The following is a 16,656-nucleotide window of genomic DNA, read 5'->3' as shown; positions in this document are numbered from 1 at the left end:
ACGCCGGAACTCGCACGGGCCCGCGAGCGCTGTGTGCAGCCCTGGTTCAGACGCAGGCCTCTCCCTCCACACTTCCCCACAAGCAGAGGAAGGCAGCTTCGCCCTCAGCCAGCCCAGAGAGGGGCTCCCAGGGTGCCATGGCAGGCTGAAGGGCTCCTCAAGCACCGCCAGAGTGGACGCGGAGGCCGAGGCGGCGCTGAGGGCTGCTAGCACATTGTCACCTCTCAATATGATGTCATTGAAAGAAATGTAGCATGCTTTAACATTGTAATTCTGAATGACCTTGAACTAGTAGTTTGTGACGGCATCCCACAAATATCAAATATGTTGTTTCCTTTGGAAATTTAAAATATTCCATGATTCCCCTGTGAGTTCACTAATATACCCTGGCAGGACAATTTGAAAAGCTAAAAAACTGCACAGATCACAGACACTATCTAATCTGCATGATAGAATACTCGAATGCCTTTATAGAAATGGGTTGGAGACTGGGAGCCTGGTAAGATTATTGCCAGTACAGTAATGACGAGGATGCAACTTGCAACATAAGCAAAGGAGATGTGAAAGGGAGATTTGGGTACATTAATCTGTAGTTCTTGCTAACTAAATGGATATAAGGGAGTGAGGTGTAGTAGCATAAGAAAGTGGATGAGTCCCTTTCCCAACATGGCACAAGTGTAGCTAGTGATACTAGTAACCATAATATGTTTTTAAATATTTGATAATCATATTTGAATCTAATTGGTTTCCCTTTTTATCCTGTATTTTATATCATGTATTAAACCCATTATTCTGAAAGGGTCCATTATTAAGCTTCATCAGAATGCCAATAAGTTAAATACACCTACTGGCCATTGGATATGCAAGTCTGAAAATCAGGAGATATGATAAAAGAAACATAAATGTAGTTAAGTTTACAGGTGTTTAACTTGTGCTGGAAGCTGTGGATATAGATACAAATTTTCAAGGAGGAATATAGAGGTTACAATAAGGAGAGGCAAGGGTGGAAGCACATAGAACAGAAACACAAGAGGTGAAAACAGAATGAGGCTCTAGGGTGGAAAAATTAACAGGGAATTAAGAGAACCAACAGAGAGGTGTTACTGAGACAAAATGAAAAAAGCACTGGATAGGTAGAATTTGAGGAAAGCTTAAAAAGTATGCATGAAATTTTGGTAACTAGGAATTTTTTGGTGACCTTAGAAAGTTCAGAAGATTAGCATGGACAGAAATAACATTTCTGTGATGAACAAGGAATGAAACTAATTCACAAGTATAGATTAGGTTTTCTAGAAATCTGGTTGTGAAAAAAGGTGCAGTAGTTAAAGGTGGAGATAGGTCCAAGGGGTCAAACTTTTTAAAATACAAGAGATATTTGGTGATGTTTATACCTGTTACCTTGCCTTAGAGGCAGCCCTTTCTCTGAAGGAAAACTCATGAATATTTAAAGAGAAGCTAGGAAAGGAAAAGGCAATAGCTCAATTTTGTATCCCCATCTGTTCTTCCCCGCACACCCAGTTTTTGCTGCTCCTTCCATTCCAGGGCTTTCCCTTTCATTGAAAGCCTGGTCACTCCCTAAAATAACATTTTATTATCTCTGACAAAGGAAAGTACCTAGAGCTTCCATGACCTTAAATACTAATAGATAAGAGCTATCGAGTGTTTACCATGTGCCAGGCACTGTTTTAGTTACTTTACAAATATTAACTCATTTTTCTTGAAAAAAATGCCAGTCGCATCAATGAAGAAATTGACTACTAAACTCAAACTTTCTCTTTCAATTAACTACATTGGAAAGTGTGGTACATTGAAACAATCTAGACTTCAATATCATACAGAGTAGAGTTCAAATTTTGCTTCAGCTATCTGATCTTTTAGGACCTTTATAATTGCTTTATCTATGTAGTAATAAAAATATCTACTTAAGCAAAAAAATTGCTTAAGTAAGAATCAAATGATATCTCAACCACAATGCTGAGGGCAGTCTGGACTCAATAATGCCACAACTCTCTATGTCAATAAACAAAACAACAGCCATTACAGTAACAGAAAACATATATATATATATATATATATATATATTTCAAAGGTAACTAGTTTTGTTTTACTCAAACTATTTACAACAAAGGGCAGAGTAGAGACATGAATGGCTGCACAAGTTATTTTAATTATAAATTAATAAAAGCCTACATTAAATTCATCTTATTAACTACTTATGAGAGTGTATAAAAACTGATGAAACCAACATTTTTTGGTACTTCTGTTACTTCCGTTCGCTTCAACTTAACTATTCTTTCTAAATAGAAAATTAAAAGATGGCAAGCCATTTGTAAAAAGACATGTAATTTTGTTAATCAGGTTGACATTTTGAACATCTTCCTCTTCAGTTCAGCTGTCTTCTCATCTATCTTAGCATAAGAGTCCTCTGCTGCCTTTTCAATACCGTCGTGGTATTTCTCCAAAGCAGTTTTCAAGTTTAAAAATATTTCCTAGGTAGAAAATGAAACAGAATATAAATTATTCCATGCAACAACCTAAACTACAAATGAGTTATAGGAATTCCAAGTTTATTCATATTTATTAATATTTTAAAGCCTAAACTCTTATGCACACACATACAAATGTGCATGTCCATGTCTGCTTTTATTAAAAATTCATTCTATAAGCTGTACAAACACATCAAAAAAGTTTGCTACTTGAACAAAGGAGAGACGTGAGACAAATGGTTAGGATTATAATATATTAAGAACAAACATATTTATAATTATCAAGGAAAAATTTACTTTAGAGCTTTCCATGTTAAACATGGAAAATAACTACATTACTGTAGATAACTATACTCTCTGCATTTGACCCTGATTATCATTTAAAAGGTATGCAAACAGATTTAATAAGCAATCTATAAGACTGAAAAATATATTAATACCTTTTAGAGTTGTTTGAATAAACTGATCAGATAGTTCAAGCCTATATGGATGTGCTAAGAATTTTAAAAAATAAAAAAACAATTTTTATAGATTAAATAAGCAGCAAATTAGCCTGTACACATTTTCTTCCATTTCATACTTGTCAAATATAATATTGATCCTCCTTTCATTATTTATTTCTTAGACAAAACAATTCTCAAACTATAATATACATAATACCACAAGAAATTGGTATTTTACAAGGTTATAGGATGTGTTTTGCCACTGAAATAAAATAGCCATCTTTTTCCAATGGGGGAAGAAAAGCAGTATATGAATACAATGTTCTCAATTTTAAGTGTCTCTCCCACTAAATTTTTCTTAAGCCTATAATTTTGGCTACTATTTATCTTAGTTTAAATTCTAGCAGAGATACTATCTGAATAAATTACATAGATTATAATTTGATATAGTATAAATTCAGTGTTCCAAAAAAGAACACTATTTCCAGCAACTCTGCCACCTATGCAAGTTTGAGAGCTATTACTACAGATTAAGTGAATGTAAATATATGCTTAAGACTAAACATTCTCCAGAAATCCAAACATAGTTATTAAATCCTAACACAAAAATAGAAGAGTGTGTTTATATTTCTGAGATCTAAGCAGGTATCAAATTACTACAACTATGATAGAATATGAACCAATAGGAAAATAAATCAAAATTTTTGAAGGCTTTATTTCTTAAATCTTGTAGGAAAAATAAGGTGAATTAGTTGCTAGCTTGTGTGAACGCCATTATAAAAAAAAAAAAACAGCACATTCAGCAGCTATAAATCAATTTAATTTTCTAGTTCTATATGAGTATATGTTTATTCATTCCAAAAAAGAAAGCTGAATAAATTTGGTAGAAAGATATTACTTATGAGAAACTATCAAAACTAAGTGTGACTAAATTAAGATATCCAATCTGTACGTATCTGAACCAACCATTTCAAAACACCCAAAGGAATACTTTCCTTCTGAGAACAAATAACACTCTCAAGGAGGAGCAAAATCCTGCTGGTACAGCCACAAGTGAATGAAACATTAAGGCCCAATTCCAGTGGCACAGGCGCAGAGACAAAAACATTTGAAGTTCTAAGCCAACCCTCACAAGATGTTTAATGGTGACAGATCGTATCCCTGACAAATACTATGTATTTTAGCATTTTCAATTAAATTCTATATCCAAGTGGAATTTTATAATATTAATCCACCCTAATTCACATATAATAAGTAAGTCTTACTGTGATGGCCTCGTTGAAGCTAAACATTTTTAAACTCAAAGGCTAGTTCTGTGCTGTCGAATATAGCAACCAGTAGACATATGTGGCTTCTTAAATTTAATCAAATTTAATTTAATCAAATGAAATTAAAAATTCAGTTCCTCAGTTGCACCAGCCACACGTCAAGGACTCAACAGCCACATGTGCCCACTGGCTACGGTATTGAGCAATACAGAAGAACATTCTCATTATAGCAGAAAGTTCTGTTGGACAGTGTCAGTCTAGATAACTATCTCACTTTTCAAATCAGAAATATTTAAGACTATATACTATCCATGGAGTCTTATAGCCAGTGTTGCCATTTATCACATACATATAAATTAACCCAATATATTATTGGGTACTTTGTATAAGTAGCACTGTAAATAGTACAATAGTACAATGAAAGACGCCAGTTATGCTTTCTTTCCTAAATGAACATATAACCAGAACAGACTGGATATTGAGCACCTGAAATAGAGCTAGTGCAAATAAAGAACAAAAATTTTTTATTTTATTTCATTGTAATTAATTTAAATGTAAATGTAAATAGCCACATATTACTAATAGCTGTCCACTGGACAGCACAGATCCAGATTATTTGAAATAGACTGAGAGTGCTATAGTATTTGAGAGAGGAGAGAAAGATACTTCAAAGAAGTAAAAGAAAGTTATGTGGAAGACATAATTTCTACTGGGCCTTAAATAATGGAAATGATTAGCTTAGATAGAAAATTTTTAAAGTCCTAAGGTGGAAATCATTCCTGCCTTGTTCACAACTTACTCTCTGAATCAACTGTGAAGCCCAACACCTAGCAGATACATTGGCCATTTGTTGAAATACTGACTGGGTGAATGAATGAACTGAAGGAAAATGGCCCTTGTTTTAAACAAGAAAATGTAGTATTGAGAATAATATTTTAGCAGGATAAATGTGGTAGTACTTAGTATTCAAGGCATATTTGATGCAGAAGAATCTAAAATCAAAGAAACTTGGCAAATGTTGCTGTAATCCATGACTACTACAAAATTATGTGATAGATGTATAATAGTAAGAGCGCTGTATGTATGAAGGGCTATGTACATGTATGAAGAGTACCACCATGTAAAAGCAATCATGAAATTAACTTGGTGATTATCTGGATGTCAGGATTATCTAAAGCAAGTCCAAAATTTCAATGTTTTGTGATAGAAAATGATGCCATTGAGAAATACAAAGAAATTTATGAAGAAGTTGAGCAAAAGAAAGAGAAAAGGGAAAGACAGAAGGTGAAGAAGAGGTCAGATGTGGGAAAATGTTGAATGTAATTTTAAAATATTATTTTTGTTGTGAGTGGCCAGAACAAGAAACATAGATTTTTGAAAGCTATCCAAATGAAGATAATAATTAAAACTAGAAGAGATAAATTATCTATGGGAAAGAACATTTAACGAAAAAAGACTATGATGATCACAAAATGCAACAGAACTGCACAAAGAACAATTTGGCAATCATAATATATCCTTTTATCTTTTTCAAGGATGATTATAAAGTAAGCTAAGGAGAGTTCTTTGACACAAAGTATTTGATTTTACCAAAGTATTTAGAGACCTTCTCATTTCTGTAACAAATAGATATCACAATGTAGCCTGAATCAAGGTAGGTAAGAACAACTTAGCAAGTTGAACAATTGTACCCAAAGTTTTGATCAACAGTTCTATGCCTCTAGGATGAAAAAATTGCAATGCAGCAAAGGACCTTGTTCTAGTAAACATTTTTATTTTGAAGAAAAATGCATGCAGATCAAATCTGAGGTGACACTAAGCAATGAGAAATAGTTACGGTGGAATGATAGATTTAAACTAACCTTGACATTTTGAAATCTAGGTTGAAATAAATAAAATAAAATAAAATAAAACCTAAAATAGTAAAATTCTGAATTAACAGTAACAGTTGCACTAAAGTATGGTGAAAAACTCTTAACATGGCAGAACTGTATGTGGAAAAGACAGGAGTCCTTTAGTTGATCACAGGGTCAATATGAGTCAAAGGCAAGATGCTGCTGCTAAAAATCCACCCCAATATTATGCTTTATTAAAAATGTGCTTTGGGTCTTGTTGGTCACATCATTATTTTGGAAGATTGTGTTTAGCACTGGGTTCTAAATCTTAAGCAGAATAATGACAAATAGGAAATAGAGATGACAATAAATAGGACAGTAATAAATCTGAAAATGAAGCTATATAAAGAATGGTGGAAAACTGGGACTAATTATCCTGAATATGAGAAGGCTGAAAGAAACCATGATCATTATCCTCAAATGTCTGAAGGGTTATTAAGCAGAAAAGGGTACACATTTGCTCCACAGAGAAGATCTGGGCTGACTACAGAGTACAGAAATAAATATTTTAAACTCAAAATAAGAGACAGAATTTTAACAATTAAAGCTGCCCTAGTAGAACAGCTTGGGTGACCATACCCATTGAAAACTCTATACCACTGAAAACAATTAAGCCAAGCCTATCAGTGGTTCTCAAATGCCACATTAAAAAACACAATTTCATGGGCCCCATTGCTGGAGATGCTAATCAATGTGTTTGGGTGAGGATTTGTTCATTTTAAAATTCCTCACTGAATTCGAATACACAGCTAGTTTTAAGAAACACCATGCTAGATGACCTTTCAATTCTATAAATATTTATGAAAAGCATACTACACATAAGGCAGCATTCTAGGAATGGTTTGACATGATATGCTAAGGTTAACATTAGACAGTTGCTACTGTTAAGAAATGGAAAATGTAACTGGCAAGACATACAGGCATAAAACTCAAAGTAATATAAGGTAGGCATGGGTATCTCATAACTGACAGACAAAGATGCCTCGAATCTGAGTTAGTAACTAGTTACTAATTTGTTAGTAACTGGTTCACTAACTGTTCCTAGACCACGTTATAACATATAAATATTTGTTGATTAGATTTGGTTAAGAAGCAGGATTAAATATGTGCTAAGTCTTTCTAATTGCCATACTAGACAGACTGACTCTTGGTGAATATCAAGTTAAGAGGCAGGAAAAAGAAAAGTAGTTGAGGTATACAAAAAAAAAAAAAAAAACAGAAAAAAGCAGGCCAGTGTATTGGGAAGACCATGGAAGTGAAATCCCAACCATTTTATTTCTTTTACATCCGGTTTCCCTTCCTTTCCTTGCTCCATTCCCTTTTCTTTCCTTCCTTTTAACATAGCCTTAAGATAATGCTCACCATGTGCAAGTGCTAACAACACAATTTTTCTGGGGGATAAGGTACTGAGAACAGATAAAGGAATTGTCTATTGTGGCTCTGTTAGTATTAAGAATTTTTACAAATTGGGTGTGGATAGCAGAAAGTAATGGCAGCAGATGTTTAAATATTTATCAGGTATCAGTGGTTTTAGAAATCTGGATGTAAGTTGTCAATGTAGACAAGGTAAAGAATGAAAAAAAAAGAGGCTAAGGGATTTTTGCATAATAAATAGCAATTTTTTGTGGTTTCTGGCAGAGCAGTTTGAATTATTGTTCTGGTAGAACACTCTTGAAGATATAAATCAAACTCAAAAGATAAGCAGAGAATAAATATATAATAAATATATCAGAAATAGACTACTTGTTAGAGACACTGGCAGTTAAAAGGATAGAAACAGGTAAACCTTTTATGTTTAGCATTGTACTAGCATTTTTAAAGATAAAAATGTAGGAGACAAGACGCCTGTTCTCCTTAAACTGAGGACTGTTTATGAAGCTTTACAGTAAATATATTCAAAACAAGAATAAGGAGTAAATAATTTTAGGTATCATTAAAAGTCTCATTACACACAGAGACCAAGTAAGCTGTTTTGTTTCAGTTAACAACTCAAATACATATGAGATTATCTGAAATGAACTTATGAACACATATTCACCTGGGACTTCAGTTTCTCCCTTTCAGCAGCATCTTTTAGTTGTTGAATTCCAAGTTTAATTTTTTGGATTTCTTGATTAATTGTGGTTACTCGTTCATAGACAGCACCTCTTTTTTCTTGAACTTTATTGCAATCCCTAAAAGAAAATCAAGACAGCTAATATTTAATCCTCTTCAGTAACTAAAAAGGCAAACACAATTCTAGTTTTGATTCCAAAGTGACCATGTGTCAGTATTTGTTTGACAAACCTAAAACTCTTCTCAAGATATAAAAGCAAAGGCACGAAAACCCCAAAAAGTGGTGCTATAATCACATCATAGCATAGCATGAACTATTTCTCTCAATATATTAATGAGATTTTTTTTTTTCCTCATTGGTGGGTCAGTGAATGAGTAAATAAATAAATAAACACATTTTTTAAATGAAGATTTTTAAATTACATTTCCCCAGTTGTACACACTTCGGTGTGAATCAGTTTAACTTTTCTACAAGGCAGTTTGGCAACAAATATAAAATCCTTAGGTTCTGCCCTTTTTCATCTGCATGAGGCAGTATGAAGGAAACACTCAATGATCGCTAACATACCTTTTAGGAACTGAAGGAATGACATCATAGACATATCTGGGGCAGGTATTTTAAAAACACACTCTTACAACTGATGGGTACTTCACCAATAAAGGACCCTAACATACTGGCTAAAAACATACTTGCATACTTAGGAAAGTATTACTTCTTACCTGAATATAAGACTTTTTCTCAAAACACAAATGCTGTAACTCTACAGACCAGCTGGACTATAAGATAGGCCAGTTAGTTCATTCTGATGCAAGCTAAACCACTATCTCTAAAGTGCACTGAAATAATCAGTAGCATCAGAACCCTTCTGAAGAATGATGCAAAGGAATTGGAACTGTATATCTAGGAAAAGAGTAGCTAAGCCATCTCTATATCTAGACCTAGCAGTATAAGTTTTATAATTAACTCATCTGTTTTAGTCAACTAAAGGTGAAATAAAGATAAAACTGTTTAAACTCTTTTTGAAAATAGAGGTTTTGAAATCCTGGGGGAAAAATGTATTTGCTTTTCATAATCGCTTTCTAATACACTAAAATTGAAAACAACTTCATACTCAATTACTGTGCGTTTGTATTGCTTAACGTCTTCATGTTTCTTATTTATTTTGAATTGTGCTGTGGCAAGTTTTTCCTTCTTCACAATCATCAGTCTTTTGAACGAATTTTCTTCAGTCTTCAATTTCTTCAGTTCTGACTCATCACTCTCAATTTGGTCCTCTAGGTTCAGGCTCTGTATTTTATAAGAAGTATTTAAAGTCAACATAACCAATGAGGATTTATAAATAAAATCAAACAGTATTTTCTAGGATGAACTATAATTAAACACAATTTTTAAAAGAGATAAAACTCTAAAGCCTGAAAGCCTGGCAGAAAAATGCAGACGAACCAGAAGAGACAACAGGGAGGCACCAGAGATACTGAGAAAGGACATGACAACTAGAGAGGTATTTTCATCACGTTATTCTATCAGCATAGACTGAAAGGGAGACATGTTAAGAAGATTAGCTAAGAGACTAGAGTTGAGGGGGTTAGGATCTGAACTAAAGTAGTAAAAATAAAGGGAAAAGGGTAGGTGTGAGAAACAATTCAAAGCAGTAGATACACATCTCTTTTGGGTGACTCGATGGCAGATGAGGGGACTATGTAGTTGGGAAAGAATACCTGGGGCAATCTCACCTTCTAATCCCTACTTATCTCAAAAAGGAAATTGTTTATCAAATGTAATGATAGTTATCCTGGAGGTGCAGTCTGGATGAAGATGATCAAGTTAAGAAGTAAAAAAGGATTTTCAAGCTTGTAGCCTGAGAAACTGCCATTAGCTCTCATTTCTTCAGGGCAGAGGACTATGTCATAAACTTTAAATTTCTCCATAGGTCCTAGATACTGTGTTGGGCACTAAGTTGGAACTTTCTTTCTGATGCTAACATCATTTCCAACTGGTAGAACAAATTTAAAATCCCATGACAGTAGTTTGTTCCCCTTATCCATGGCTTCACTTTCCATGGTTACAGTCACCCCTGGTCAACTGTGGTCTAAAAATATTAAATGGAAAGTATTAGAAATAAACAATTCATCAGTTTTAAACTGTGTGCTGTTCTGAGTACTGTGACTACATCTTGCACCATCCTACTCCATCCCACCCTGGAGGTCTGGGTGTGTGTGCTTTTGAGATGGGGCTTCACTCTGTCACTCAGACTGGAGTACAGCGGAACGATCATAGCTCACTGTAGTCTTGACTTCCTGGGCTCAAGTGATCCTCCCACCTCAGACTCCCAAGTGGCTGGGACTACAGACATACACCATCATAGCTAGCTAACTTTTTAAATTTTCTGTAGGGATAGCATCTTGCTATGTTGTTCAAGCTGGTCTCCAACTCTTGGTCTCAATGGTCCTCCCTCCTCAGCCTTCCAAAGTTCTGGGATTATAGGCTTGAGCCACCATGCCCAGCCCTGACCCTGGAAGTGAATCATCCCTTTGCACAGCAGATTCATGCTGTATACACTACTGGCTCTCTAGTCATCAACATCCAACTGTCAACATCATAGTGCCTTGAGGATCTAGGATCACATGAAGCAGATGATCCTTACTCTGATGTATGGTCAGAAGGTTAACAGTAGCCTAGCAATATCTCACTTCAATTATTTATCTAGGCATTTTATCATCTCACATCATCACAAGAAGGGTGAGTTTAGTACAATAAGATATTTTGAGAGAGAGACCACATTCACGTAACTTTTATTACAGTATATTGCTATAAATGCTCTTTTATTAGTAATTATTATTAATCTCTTACTGTGCCTAAGTTTTAAATTAAACTTTATCATAGGTATGTATGTATAGGAAAAAACATATATATAGGGTTTGTTACTATCCACAGTTTCAGGCATGCCCTGGGGGTCTTAAAATGAATCCCGAGGATAAGGGGGAGCTACTGTACTATTTTCCAAAATATACACAGCAATGTATTGGGTTAGTTATTATTAATTTCATCTGAAGGTTAAAAATTGGGTCTTGCTACTGCTATATTTAAAAAGAAAAGTGTCATTTTCACAGCATACACTGCCACATCTATTATATTGTAGAATGACCCTGCTTTTCTTTAGGAAAACAGTAACAAAAAGTGAAAGCAAAATCCAAGGAACTATAGTAAACTGTATATAACAAAGACATAAAAATTCCATACAATACAAACCTCCTTTAAGATACTGGCTAATTTTTCCCTATTATCTGAAAGGTCCTGTATTTTCTTTTGATATAACTGCACTTCCAACTGACATGAAGGCAGGCAGTCAACTGAATCTCCATAGATTTCATATTTCTCCACCACTTCTTGCTTTGAAAGACGAAAAACAAAGACCACAGTTTGATATTCTTCTTAATGAAGCTGCAGTAATATCAATTTGTTTGCTCTTAAATAATTTCTGCATTTAATACTGAAACTTAAGAGCAGGGAATAATTAAATTTCTAGGTCAGTAATACAGCACTATTATTGACATGTGTTTAAGCACAAATAATTGTTTTTTAATTGCCAAGTATCTTCAAACAAAAGAAAATTGCCATAATTTTACTAAATTACTCGATGAAATACTTTCCAAAAGTTATTAATGATGATATTAAAATAGTTTATTTTGCTAATATTCAAACTATTTCTGATTACTCCTGGGCTATCAATCGTATTACTCATTTATAATCTTCCTATTCATTTGTATAATAACGACTACTACAGTTAATTCTTTTAAAAAGATTAACTCCTCATCTAAAATTACAAAATGAACATATATTTCCTACAACCATGGTAACAATACAAAGACTCCTTCCCTTATTCTCACTAGCCTACCCCTCGATCTACCTTATTTTTTTCTTTTTCTTACTAATTTGTAATCTTTGCAAATCATGGATATAATCCCTCTACCTGTCATATGTACTGTAATTATGTTCTAATATGTCTAATTTTCTCTAAAGATTTTCTGTTTCCAATCTTAATTTAAAAAATCTATCCTAGTCCAAGATTATATAAATGTTCTCCTAAAATCAGTAAAACTTAAATTTTTTAAGGTAAATTTTTAATACATATAAAATTTATTTTTGTAAAAGAGCAAAGTGTAGGCCCAACACCCTTTTCTTCTAGATCAATCGCTAATTGAGCCAGAACTGTTTCTTAAATAAATCATCCTTTTCTCATTAATACTCAAATCTATTTCTGGATTCTCATTTCTGTTCTGGTGATCTTTGTCTATTCTTGTGTGATAATCTTAATTTTCAACAAAGAATTGGATAACAAATTCAAAGACAAACCACATATGTTTTTTAAATTAATAGTTTAAAAACAATGCTTCACAAAAGATGGTAAATTGTCTGCCCACTTCTAAGTTTGTATTGCACCATGTCAATCCATCTCCTACATAACCCATAATCTTGAACATACCTTACTCCCTACTACCTCACAGAATTCACATATGCTGTTCCCTCTGCCTTTCATGTTCTTCCATACACAATGAATTGGGCCTTGGTACTGCTATGTTTAAAATGAAAAGTATCTTTTTTTAATGCTAGCATCTGAAGAATGGTAGCCTTCCTCCTTCCCTCTTCCACCTGTACTTCCAGCCCAATACTAAACTGGGCTCCCCTTATTACATTATTTCAAAGCACTCTATACTTCCTTTCCTCTTTCTGATACTATTAATAGATTTTAATTTTTCAAGCAGTTAGACATTCATAGCAAAATTAATCAAAAGGTACAGAGATTTCTCATATACCCCTATCCACACACGTGCATACCTTATACTTTGTCATAGTATATAATTATAATTTATAATTACAATTGTTTGTAAAATTACTTAATACTTTTCTCCCTTGTAATAAAGTAATTAAATCTCACGACCCAGCATTTCTGTTTTGATCTCCCAGAGCAAAGCCTTGTTGCATGATTGAACATATGTCTTGAAATTATATTTATTTTCCCCATATCCACTCTAGAGAAAAGCTACAAAGAAATAAGGTCAAAAAAAGTTTAAGAGGAAGTATAGATAATTCAGAAATCCAAAAAATAACACATAATTAAACAAGAATTTGCTTTTTTTTTTTTTTAAAGATACAAAAGCATTAAAATAAAAAGAAAACTCACTCTGGCGTTTTTAAGCTTCTGGACCGTATCTTTCATTTTTTCTTTATAATTTTTTAGCTTCTCTGGAGAATCCACAATTTTTGTTTTCAAACTCTCTTGTATTTCTTTCAAAGAAACCACTGACAATTTTAGTTCATTCTGTTGAGAAAACATTTTTATATATTAGATATAATAAACTTGGTGATTTACCATTCTAGTATAATGGGAAAGAACAAAGAAATTAGGTCCATGTTCTCTGTAATGGGGGTAAAATTAAATTCTGAACACATCACTTACCTACCTAATTGCTCACATTTGTCTGTAGGCCAAAGATCAAGCTCCTCCTTAGCAGGACATTCAAAGCCTTTCATTACATGGCTCTTACTCTCATCCTGTCTAGTCTCATCTCCCACCAGTTCCCTACTGCACCCTACCATCTGGTAATTCTGATCTTATGTTTAGACAAGTATAAGTGATCTTTCTTTGACCAGTAGGGTCCTCCTAGAATATCATTATCCCACTCCTGTCTACCTGCTAAATTTGTACTGATCCCTGAAAATCCTGCTCCCATTTTCTCTACGCTTCTTCTTTAAATAGTACAATTTTTGTACGTGCAACTCTATAATTATGTACTTAATATGTGTTTCATAAGACTGAGCAAATTGGAGTTGTGAAAATGTACCTTGGTTTTCCAAGTACCCAAATAAAGTTATAGCACTGAGAAGGTGCTCACTACATGCTTGCTGAATGAAAACAAATTCCCTTCTCCTGAATTTCAAAAATGAATGTAACTATTCAAAGAATCGAAGTGAAGGGTGGCTGGAAATTATCTTGAAAGTTTGTTGTTTTAAGTCTGAAATTATGTCAAAAAAATTCCTATGAATTTTCTTCTATTTGTTGATAAGTTGTATTTACATTGTCTAGGGACCCTCGATGACTCTATGTACTAACAGGAAAGATTTTCCAGATATATTAAGTGAAAGAACCAATTCACAGATCAACATATAAGACATAAATACATTTCTATAAAAACAGAACAAAATAGTGACACATGATTATGTGCCTCTATATGTGTATACATATGGTGTCGGAAAAAGGAAGGGAATAGTATTACCTCAAGGTAAAAGGGGCTGAGAGGAGGCCTTTCACATTTCGTACCCTTCTCTCTCTCTCTCTCTCTATATATATATATGTATACTCCTCTCTCTATATATACATATATATACGTGTGTGTGTGTGTGTATGTAAAGAGAGAATATTTCATAACAAGAATGTATTACTGTGTTGTGTAATTTGTCTAAATATTTTTAACTTAAAAGATTCTTACTTTTTGATCAGCTAACTCAGAGGCCAAAACTGCATGTTCGATATAATGTATTCCTGTAATTTCTGTATATTTTGTTATTTTATTCTTAGAGTTCTGCAAATCACATTATCTACTCTCTTTTAATGCTCTACAAGATTAGAGGTTATTTTCCTTACAATAGTGTTAACTTTCATCACTTTTCTCCTCTTTATAAAAGGTCTAAACTTGGTAAGTACAAAGTGTTTGTTTTAACTTGGATTTAAATGGGACAGAAAGAAGTAAATAATAAAATTGAGCCATAGTAAGTACTACTCAGATGAAAGCATTTCCCAATTAAAAAAATATAGAAAAATAAGGGAAATATAATACCGCAGTAAGTTTCTCAAGGATCTAAAGAATACATGTTAAAATAATAAGGAAACTATAAAAGTACAATGAGAAAATATAGTATTAAAAAATAATCTGATGAATAGGGCAGTCCTTTCTATGTACATAATTAAAGCCAAAAACCATAAAGGCCTTATCTATAAATTTTATTACATAAAAACATAAACCTTTTAATGGGCAAAAAATACATAAATTTGACAGACAAATAAATGGAGAGCTAAAATCCCTAATTCATGGAGTTTATTGAAAAATAAATAAGTGCCCAGGTGCGGTGGCTCACACCTGTAATCCTAGCACTTTCGGAGGCTGAGGTGGGTGGATCACTTGAGGTCAGGAGTTCAAAACCACTCTGGCCAACATGGTAAAACCTTGTCTCTACTAAAAATACAAAAAAATTAGTCGGAAGTGGTGGCGGATGTCTGTAATCCCAGTTACTTGGGAGGCTGAGGCAAGAGAATCCCTTGAACCTGGGAGACAGAGGTTGCAGTGAGCTGAGATCATGCCATTGCACTCCAACCTAGGCAAAAGAGTGAGACTCCATCTCAAAAAATAAATAAATAAATAAAATAAATAAATAAGCAAGGTACACAAACAAGTAACATACAAAATAAGAAATTACAAGAAATCACTAAGCAAGATGGCCGAAATCACTAGAATTAAAGGAATTAAATTAAAATGAGATTATTTTGGCCTGGCGTGGTGGCTCATGCCTGTAATCCCAGCACTTTGCGAGGCCAAGGAGGGTAGATCACGAGGTCAAGAGTTCGAGAGCAGTCTGCATAATATGGTGAAACTCCGCCTATACTAAAAATACAAAAATTAGCTGGGCATGGTGGCACGCGCCTGTAGTCCCAGCTGGTCAGAAGACTGAGGCAGAATTGCTTGAACCCAGGAGGTGGAGGTTGTGGTGAGTCAAGATCGCACCACTGCACTCCAGCCTAGGTGACAGAGTGAGACTCTGTCTCAAATGAATAAATAAATAAAATAAATAAAAATAAAATGAGAATTTTTTTTTTCAATATAACAGTAACAAAGATTTTAAAAGCCTGAAAACATCCAATTTTGGCAAGGGTGTAGGGAAAGGGACAGTCTCTTGTTCTACTGGTAGTAATATAAATTGGTATCTTTCTAGAAATCAGTTTGGCTGCATTGGTCAATTTTACATGTGTATTTCCTATGACCCAAAAATCCTAAACAAAAAAAAATTATTTTAAATAAAAGCAGCGTGTTGCAGAAATGTATGTATGTACATATGTATGCATATGATACACACATACATATATTTCTGTTTAATAGCAAAAAATTAGAAGCAATGTGAAAGTCTATCAGTAGAGGATTAAAAGGATCTACAAGACAGCACATACATATAATGCACAACTAGAAGCAAGCATTAATATAATGAGGATCTATTTAAAACTCATACCTGTGTTATATTGCTAAATGGGGAAAAAAGCAGGTAAGACGTATTGAGCCTAATATCATTTATGTAAAATTACACACGTATATTTACATATACATAGCAAATACAATCTTTGATATACATCAGATTGTATAGTGAGCTTTCAGGTGATTTTTACTTTCTTCATACATTTCTGTGTTTTGGTATTTTTTAAAACAATAGTCATCTATTATATTTAAGTTGAAAAAGATTGCT

The 16,656-nt window shown here is 33.7% G+C and overlaps 1 protein-coding gene across 3 annotated transcripts in view; it reads right to left on the bottom strand.

The window, feature by feature from the left end:
• Positions 1–2,070: 2,070 nt before the first annotated feature.
• The window catches only part of NUF2 (NUF2, NDC80 kinetochore complex component), a 30,771-nt gene continuing 16,185 nt past the window's right edge, over positions 2,071–16,656 (bottom strand). For 2 of the 3 annotated variants that reach the window (XM_011972886.1, XM_011972888.1), the window contains 5 exons: positions 13,331–13,468; positions 11,398–11,538; positions 9,260–9,435; positions 8,131–8,266; positions 2,150–2,489 (listed from right to left, as the gene is read on the bottom strand). In XM_011972886.1, the coding sequence (XP_011828276.1) occupies positions 2,355–2,489; positions 8,131–8,266; positions 9,260–9,435; positions 11,398–11,538; positions 13,331–13,468 (726 nt within the window). In that variant the 3' untranslated portion in view covers positions 2,150–2,354. Of the gene's footprint in view, positions 2,490–8,130; positions 8,267–9,259; positions 9,436–11,397; positions 11,539–13,330; positions 13,469–16,656 lie in introns of all 3 variants that reach the window. The other variant, XM_011972887.1, reaches the window with a different exon arrangement.

The sequence above is a fragment of the Mandrillus leucophaeus genome, unplaced genomic scaffold (assembly GCF_000951045.1).
Source record: "Mandrillus leucophaeus isolate KB7577 unplaced genomic scaffold, Mleu.le_1.0 Scaffold1312, whole genome shotgun sequence".
NCBI classification, from domain to species: Eukaryota; Metazoa; Chordata; class Mammalia; order Primates; family Cercopithecidae; genus Mandrillus; species Mandrillus leucophaeus.
This window is presented reverse-complemented; position numbering and strand designations above follow the sequence as displayed.